The 9,348-nt window shown below is 48.2% G+C and overlaps 1 protein-coding gene across 1 annotated transcript in view; it reads right to left on the minus strand.

The window, feature by feature from the left end:
* Positions 1-1,766: 1,766 nt before the first annotated feature.
* The window catches only part of wdr4 (WD repeat domain 4), a 10,070-nt gene continuing 2,488 nt past the window's right edge, over positions 1,767-9,348 (minus strand). The window contains exons 2-8 of the mRNA XM_070892686.1: positions 8,720-8,855; positions 5,197-5,257; positions 4,962-5,039; positions 4,556-4,623; positions 3,683-3,857; positions 3,342-3,411; positions 1,767-2,616 (exon numbers count right to left, since the gene is read on the minus strand). Of these exons, the coding sequence (XP_070748787.1) occupies positions 2,441-2,616; positions 3,342-3,411; positions 3,683-3,857; positions 4,556-4,623; positions 4,962-5,039; positions 5,197-5,257; positions 8,720-8,855 (764 nt within the window). The 3' untranslated portion in view covers positions 1,767-2,440. The remainder of the gene's footprint in view (positions 2,617-3,341; positions 3,412-3,682; positions 3,858-4,555; positions 4,624-4,961; positions 5,040-5,196; positions 5,258-8,719; positions 8,856-9,348) is intronic.

Raw genomic sequence — 9,348 nt, forward strand, 5'->3', positions numbered from 1 at the left:
CCTGCCCTGCCATCTTGAGTTCTTTAAATAAGCAAATAAATAAAGTTTTAAAATCAAATAATTTATAGTTATTAATTTAGTTGAGCTAATATTTAATAATGTAAGTTATAGTTCCCCAGCTTAGTTTAAAGAAAAAAACCGAATACTCACCCACCAATCACCTACCTGCTGTCCTGTGACATCACTCCTTGTTTTTGTCTGCTCTGTTCCACTCTTTATATCCACTCCTCTCAATTTTATACAACTCAATCAGCTCTGCCCTCGGCCTCCTCTGTTCCAAAGAAAACATCCCCAGCCTATCCAATTCTCCAGCCTAGGCAACGTCCTTTTAAATCCCCTGTACCCTCTCTAGTGCAATCACATCTTTCCTGTAATGTGGTGACCAGAACTGTATGCAGTACTCCAGCTGTGGCCGAACTAGTGTTTTATACAGTTCAAGCATAACCTCCCTGCTCTTATCTTCTATGCCTCGGCTAATGCCTTCTTAACATCTTATCTACCTCTCCTGCTACCTTCAGGGATCTGTGGTCATACACTCCAAGATCCCTTTGTTCCTCTACACTTCTCACTGTTCTACCATTTAATGCTCCTTGCCTTGTTAGTCTTGCCCAAATGCATTACCTCACTTCTCCGGATTGAATTCCATTTGCCACTGTTCTGTCCACCTGACCAGTTGATTGATAGCTGCTTTCTTGATTATCAACCACACAGCCAATTTTTGTATCATCTGCAAAATTCTTAATCATACCCCCTAAAATCAAGTCTAAATCATTGATATATACTATAAAAAGCGAGGGACCTTGTACTGAGCCCTGCGGAACCCCACTGGAAACAGCCTTCCAGTCGCAAAACCATCCATCACCATTAATCTTTGCTTCCTCCCTCTGTACCAATTTTGGATCCAACTTGCCACTTTGCCTTCAATCCCATGGGCTTTTACTTTCATGACCATGTGGGACCTTATCAAAAGCCATACCTTCATAGATACTTGTTACTTCGTCAAAAAATTCAATCAAGTTGGTCAGACATGACCTTCCCTTAACAAATCTGTGTCTTTCTAAGTGAAGATTTATCCTGTCTTTCAGAATTTTTCCAATAATTTTTCCACCACTGAGGTTAGGCTGACTGGTCTATAATTACTCGGTCTATCCCTTTCTCCCTTCTTAAACAAAGGTACCATATTAACAGTCCTCTGGCACCACACCTGTAGCCAGAGAGGATTGGAAAATGACGGTCAGAGCCTCTGCTATTTGCTCCTTTGTGTCTCTCAACAGTCTGGGCTTCATTTCATCCGGGCCTGGGGATTTATCCACTTTCAAAGATGCTAAATCCCTTAATACTTCCTCGCTCCTATGTTTAGAAGCTATCTGCGCTCCTCTAATTCTGTCCTCTTGAGTATCCCCAATTTTAATCGCTCCACCATTGGCGGCCGTGCCTTCACCTGCTAAGGCCCCAAGCTCTAGAATTCCCTCCCTAAACCTCCCCTCTGCCTCTCTCTCCTTTAAACCTCCCTCTTTGACCTTCACCTGTCCCAATTCTCTTTGTGGCTCAGTGTCAAATTTCTGTTTCATGCTGCTGTGAGGCACCTTGGGACATTTTACAGTACAGGTGCTATATAAGCAGTTATGGTGCAAGGTCAGGAGGTGAATAAAGCATGGCTGTTGCCCCGTGTCAAAATTATCCCAATAAATAGCAAAAATAATTCCAGTCATTCCTGGTTATTTGCAATTCTTGTTTAACCCCATAGTTCCAATTGTGAAAATGTATTTGACTAAATTCGTTTATTTGCAAATATTGCGTACAAGAAGTCACCTTTGAACCCGCGGCATTCACTGAGATTTGGTGGTTATGTTGGAAGAAACCCTGGTGACGCGAGCATCGATTTATTGTTCACAGCGTGTTCCCTGGTGCTGAGAGATGTTGGAGAATAAAGGCTGTTCTTCCCAGACTGACCTCGAATATTGTTGCTTTATTGGAATTTGCGAGATTACCCGAACAGGTTCCAGTCACCTGCGGCCGGGCTAAGCCTGCCCCAGAGCTGGGTAATTGCTAGCTCAATCAATAATTCAAAACCTGAGAATTATATTTTGCTAACCAAGGGTGTTAAGGAATATAGAGGCAATGTGGGTCTATGGAGTTAGGTCGCAGTTCAGGCTCGAGGGGCTGAGTGGCCTGCTCCTGTTCCTATGTTCTGGGGTTAATTCATCCACTGGACACGGCTGGTGCAACACCCATTCATTCTATTAATTGGTGGTTTTTAAACACTTCTTCGTCCTCAGATCATCCATTGCTCCCCCACAGCCCCGTGCCCGACACACAATTTCACAGCTTCCAGTGACAGCGAGCTGCCCATTGGCGCTCCAGACATGTGGCCAGCTCTCCAAGCAACCGTTATGTGGTCCAGACTATTGAGAAAGGCCTGGAATCAGTGTGCACAGCATCACATCGCAGCTTCTCCCACCCTCATCCTTTTACAGTCTCCAGTCACCTTCCCCATCTCCCATTCCCTTTTGTTCTGTCGCTGGTTCATCCGCTGCTCTTTCTTCAACCGATATTCGGTCATGGTATCAATGCTCATTTTGTACAAATTGCTGTAGTTGATTTCAGCGGCTGAACCTGTCACAAGAAAGGCAAAGAACCACTGTTATAGGCTGGAGTCTAATCGAGGGTTTGTGTGTAGAATCACAGATACCCGGGAGTGAGTTACAGGCTGGAATCTCTGGGGGGTACGGTGGGTTTATATATAGGCTGGGAGTGAGTTTTTACAAGCTGGAATGTATTAAGGTAATGGCCATCTCCAATGAGCGAGAGTCTAACCACCTCCCCTGATATTCAATGGCATTACCATCACCGAATCCTCCATCATCAATATCCTGGGGGTCGTCATCGACCAGGAACTCAACTGGACCAGCCATATGAATACTGTGGCAACAAGAGCAGGTCAGAGGCTGCGTATTCTATGGCGAGTGTCTCACCTCCTGACTCCCCAAAGCCTTTCCAGCATCTGCAAGGCACAAGTCAGGAGTGTGATGGAAAACTCTCCACCGACTCTCACTGGGGTACGGGTCCCACACACACTGACTCTCACTGGGGTACGGGTCCCACACACACCGACTCTCACTGGGGTACGGGTCCCACACACACTGACTCTCACTGGGGTACGGGTCCCACACACACTGACTCTCACTGGGGTACGGGTCCCACACACACCGACTCTCACTGGGGTACGGGTCCCACACACACTGACTCTCACTGGGGTACGGGTCCCACACACACCGACTCTCACTGGGGTACGGGTCCCACACACACCGACTCTCACTGGGGTAGGATATATCTCTTACCCTGGAACACTGGCCAGTTAGCACGAATGACCTCTTCAATCCTCATCTGCTCTGGATGGTCTGGAATGTTCTATTGGGAGAGATGAACACATGTTAGCATTAACATGGATTTGGAAATGTTGATGTAGGATTGGTTGTCACAGTAAGGAAATCTCAGAAGGCCCCCAGCACCCCCGATACCCCACTCCCATGAGTCAGTAAATATACAGGGTGCGATTGTGTTGCAAGTAAACCCCTCCACGCCCGCCACCCCCCCGCCCCAAGACCAGACTCCGATGTTGAGTGAACTCCGACACCAACATCCCCATGTTGACCTTCCTTGAGCTTTGACCCATGCTCACCTGCCACTGCCCTTCGTGCAGTCGGTACACAACAGCCACATCACCATCCAGGATCCAGAGCCCAGCACAGTCATCGAACACCACGTCCCAGGCTCTCCGTTTCACCGCAATCATCTGCCGCTCAACCAGCCTCACAGCTTCCACATCCAGCTCCAGGATACGCACTGAGGAGAAACTGACCAATCCGGGCCTCAGTACAGAGAAACACATAGGGCAATGTCACAGAGTAAAGCTCCCTCTACACTGTCCCATCCAACACTCCCAGGGCAGGTACAGCACGGGTTAGATACAGAGTAAAGCTCCCTCTACACTGTCCCAAACAGTGCAGCTGAGTATAAAAACAGCATGCTAGAAATCTCAGCGGGTCAGGCAGCTTGTGTGTAGAGAAAACCAGTTAATGTTTCGGGTCTGTCTCTCTCCACAGATGCTGCCTGACTTGCTGAGATTTCCAGCAGGCTGTTTTTATTTCAGATTCCAGCATCTGCTGTATTTTGCTTTTGTATTAGTGGAGCTGAGTCCATGATCAGATCAGCCTTGATCTTATTGAATGGTGGTGCAGGCTTGAGGTGACAAATGGCCGACTTCTATTATGTTCTACACTGCTTCAGTTGGCGGCCCATACTGTGACTTTCCATTCCCGAGATATGCGAGTGAGGAGGCAAGTTCTGTGTGAGCTGGAGCTAAATTACTGGCTGTTGGATTTCAGCCTCACTGGAAACGGCATGACTGCCCAAACGGAACCCAACACAGCTCTGTGAGCAACAGGAGCAGGTCCGGGCCTTGGGAGCAGCGGCCCCACTCCAAGAGGAGAATCCCAGAGTGGTGTGGACATGTAATCAGCAGACAATCCGGGCAGAGTCATTCTGTACTTACCCGTCACACACAACCGCAAAGAAATCCCCCTGCCTGCAATGGGCCATCCTCACCACAGCACATCTGGCCTGCAATTCAGAGACAGAGGTCAGAGGTTAGAGCAGGGTCAGTGCCACGGGGCTGGGGGGAGAAAGAGAGAGAGAGGTAAACGGATGGATGGCGGTGGGGGGGGGGGGGGGGGGGGGGAAAGAGACGTAAACGGATGTGGGGGGGTCCGAGCTGCAGATGGACAGACAGGGGGGGGGGGGGGGAGGTCCGGCCCATGGACAGACAGGGGGGGGGGTTCCAAGCCACAGATAGGCCTGCGGGGGGGGGACAGGTCCAAGCCACAGATAGACCTGTGAGGGTACCGGGGGGGGGGGGGGGGGGGGGGTGGTGGTGAGTCCGAGCCACAGACAGTACTCACCTGCTGACACCCATCACTCAGTTGGAAGCAGTGCAGCTCCTTCCCATTTTCGTAGTCCCACAAGCGAACGGTCCCATCCTGGGGATGGGAAGCCAGAGCGATTAAAACCCACACAGCACCAAAACCATTCTCAGTTTGTACAGCTCAGAAAGCTCACGGTGCACAGCACAGGAGGCCATTGGGCCCATCATCACTGCCCGGGTACTGACTGAAGGACTGCAAGTTGAGCACTTACCCCAGAACCGGACACAAGGAGCCGTGGGTGGTTTGGAGGACAGAACAGCGCACTAACAAACCTGTGGATGGAGAGGCATTTGCTGTGTGATTTACATGGCTTCATTCAATTATTTGATAATTAAAACATTTTTAGTGCAAAAGCAATCAATTATCGATCGTGGATTGTAACGTGTCCTTAAATATAGCCCCACATGCAGAGGGCAGAAATACCCACCAGGTGACTCCCACCCCCTCCTTACACCCAGCACCCACTCTGAATCCACCTCTCCTTACACCATCTGGTACACAGGATCTGGTCCTGTGTAATGAGACAGGATTAATAAACAATCTCCTAGTAAAGGACCCCCTTGGAATGAGTGATCATATCATGATTGAATTTCACATTCAGATGGAGGGTGAGAAAGTTGGATCTCAAACCAGCGTACTAAGTTTAAATAAAGGAGACTATGAAGGTATGAGGGCAGAGTTGGCTAAAGTGGACTTGGAAAATAGATTAAATTGTGGGACAGTTGATGAGCAGTGGCAAACATTTCAGGAGATATTTCATAACTCTCAACAAAAATATATCCCAATGAGAAGAAAAGACTGTAAGAGAAGGGATAACCATCCGTGGCTAACTAAAGAAATAAGGGAGGGTATCAAATTGAAAACAAGGGCATACAATGAGAAGACTAGTGCGAGGACAGAGGATTGGGAAACTTAAAAAAAACAGCAAAGGATGACTAAAATAATAAAGCAAGGGAAGACAGATTATGAAAATAAACGAGCACAAAATATAAAAACAGATAGTGAGAGTTTCTACAGGTAGATAAAAAGGAAAAGAGTGGCTAAAGTAAATGTTGATCCCCTAGAGGATGAGACTGGGGAATTAATAATGGAGAACAGGGAAATGGCAGAGACTTTGAACAAATATTTTGTATCGGTCTTCATGGTAGAAGACACTAAAAATATCCTAATAGTGGATAATCAAGGGCGATAGGGAGGAACTTAAAACAATTACTGTCACTAAAGAAATACTCGGTAAAATAATGGGACTAAAGGCAGACAAGTCCCCTGGACCTGATGGTCTGCATCCTAGGGTCTTAAAAGTGACTGCAGAGATAGTGCATGCATTGGTTGTAATCTACCAAAATTCCCTGGATTCTGGGGCAGTTTCAGCAGATTGGAAAACCGCAAATGTAACACCTCTATTTAAAAAAGGAGGCAGACAGAAAGTAGGAAACTATAGACCAGTTAGCCTAATATCTGTCATTAGGAAAATGCTGGAGTCCATTATTAAGGAAGCAGTAGCTGGACATTTGGAAAAGCATAATTCAATCAAGCAGAGTCAGCATGGTTTTATGAAAGGGAAATCATGTTTGACAAATTTGCTGGAGTTCTTTGAAGATGTAACAAGCAGGGTGGATAAGGGGGAACCAGTGGACATGGTGTATTTGGATTTCCAGAAGGTATTCGATAAGGTGCCACAGAAAAGGTTACTGCACAAGATAAAAGTTCACAGGGTTGGGGGTAATATATTAGCATGGGTAGAGGGATTGGCTAACTAACAGAAAAGAGAGTCAGGATAAATGGGTCATTTTCCGGTTGACAAACAGTAACTAGTGGGGTGCTGCGGGGATCGGTGCTGGGGCCTCAACTATTTACAATCTATATTAATGACTTGGATGAAGGGACCCAGTGTAATGTAGCCAAGTTTGCTGATGATACAAAGGTGGGTGGGAAAGCAAGTTGTGAGGAGGACACAAAAAATCTGCAAAGGGATATGGACAGGCGAAATGAGTGGGCAAAAATTTGGCAGATGGAGTATAATGTGGGAAAGTGTGAGGTTATCCACTTTGGCAGGAAAAATAAAAAAGCAAATTATTATTTAAAAACGGAGAAAAATTGCAAAGTGCTGCAGTACAGAGGGCCCTGGGGGTCCTTGTGCACGAAACACAAAGTTAGTATGCAGGTTCAACAAGTGATCAAGAAGGCAAATGGAATGTTGGCCTTTATTGCAAGGGGGATGGAGTATAAAAGCAGATAAGTCCTGCTACAACTGTACAGGTATTGGTGAGGCCACACCTAGAGTACTGCGTACAGTTTTGGTCTCCTTATTTAAAGGGTATACTTGTATTGGAGGTTGTTCAGAGAATATTCACTGGGTTGATTCCTGAGATGAGGGGGTTGACTTATGAAGATAGGTTGCGTAGGTTGAGGCTATACTCATTGGAGTTCAGAAGAATGAGAGGTGATCTTATTGAAGCATATAAGATACTGAGGGGGCTCGACAAGGTGGATGCAGAGAGGATATTTCCACTGATAGGGGAAACTAAAACTAGGGGATATCGTCTCAGAATAAGGGGCTACCCATTTAAAACTGAGATGAGGAGGAATTTCTTCTCAGCGGATTGTAAATCTGTGGAATTCTCTGCCCCAGAGAATTGTGGAGGCTGGGTCATTGAATATATTTAAGGTGTAGACAGATCTTTGAGCGATAAGGGAGTAAAAGGTTATGGGGAGCGGGCAGGGAAGTGGAGCTGAGTCCATGACCAGATCAGCTCATTTAAAGGCAGAGCAGGTGCGAGGGGTCAAATGACCCACTCCTGCTCCTATCTCATGTTCTTGCACCATCCACCCAGTGAATTCCACTGCCTCCTTACACCATCAATGTTCACATTGGCACCAACTTGCTTGTATAGCTCATTCCCATCGGGAATAAGGCACCAGACCCAGAGCAGATCGCTGCCCCACGGGCCATACCTAGCTGGCCAATGCTGCCCGGTTCCCCCCTCCTCCCGTGTAGCTGACTGGGTAGAAATGTTGGGGGAGACCCAGTGAAGTAAGAGTTGGGGTCAATGGGTGGTCCTCACACTGAATGTGGAGATAACGCACCTGTGCACAGAGAAGACGATGGCGAAATTTGCTGGGAACTGAACAGCGAAGGGTTTGGCAAGTGTGAGGTTATACATTCTGGGAGCAGGAACAAGGAATGGAAGAGCACATTTAGAATTCTCCGAATGAGAGTGTACATAGATAAAGCTTCAAAAAAGATATCCATATTTGGGATTTATAATTAGGGGCAAAGAAGTAATGGTGCATTTGCCAACGGTAATGGTTAGGCCACAGTTAGAAACTGTGTACAGCTTCAGGCCTCATTGTAGAAAGGACATTAAAGCCAGAGAGAGCAGACAGTGTAGACTGTACAGGCTCGAGGGGCTGAATGGCCGTCTCCTGTTCCTGGATTCACCAAGTGATGCCAGGGATGGGGAACTGTATTTATGAGGAGAGATTTGAGATGCTGGGACTATTTGCACTCGAGCAGAGAGGCTGACAGGAGATTTCAGAGAGGTTTTAAAGCTGAAAGGATTTGATGGAGTGAAGAGGGAACGACCATTTCCTGTAGTTGTGGAGTCAGGGACAGGTGGGGGGGGGGGGGCATCGATTTAAAATTAGGAGAGATTTAGTTACAGAGGAGCTTGCTCGAATTTCCCCAGACTGCGCTACGTTAACCCCGCAGGGAGAGCAGACGGTGGCCATACTCGCGGTGTCCCAGACAGAAGGCCTCAATGACGAACGGCTGCTCCAGTAAACTGACTCTAATTTTCTCATCGCGGTCAGCTGTAATCACAAATCGATCGTCCGGACTGACTGCCTGTGGAGAAAGCAGAGCAATTACTGGCGAGGGGAGAGAGAGAGAGAGAGAGAGAGAGAGAGGGGGGAGAGAGAGGGGGGGAGAGAGAGAGGGGGGAGAGAGAGTGAGGGGGAGAGGGGGAGAGAGGGGGGGAGAGAGAGAGGGGGGGAGAGAGAGGGGGGAGAGAGAGAGGGGGGGAGAGAGAGAGGGGGGAGAGAGAGGGGGGGGAGAGAGGGGGGAGAGAGAGAGGGGGGAGAGAGAGAGGGGGAGAGAGAGAGGGGGAGAGAGAGAGGGGGGAGAGAGAGAGGGGGGAGAGAGAGAGGGGGGGAGAGAGAGAGGGGGGAGGAGAGAGAGGGGGGAGAGAGAGAGGGGGGAGAGAGAGGGGGGAGAGAAGGGGGGGAGAGAGGGGGGAGAGAGAGGAGCAGAGGGGGGGAGAGAGAGAGGGGGGTGGGAGAGATGAGAGGGGGAGAGAGAGAGGGGGGGAGAGAGAGAGGGGGGAGACAGAGAGGGGGAGAGAGAGAGAGGGGGGAGAGAGAG

Source organism: Pristiophorus japonicus, chromosome 11 (genome assembly GCF_044704955.1).
Source record: "Pristiophorus japonicus isolate sPriJap1 chromosome 11, sPriJap1.hap1, whole genome shotgun sequence".
In the NCBI taxonomy this organism is placed as follows: domain Eukaryota; kingdom Metazoa; phylum Chordata; class Chondrichthyes; family Pristiophoridae; genus Pristiophorus; species Pristiophorus japonicus.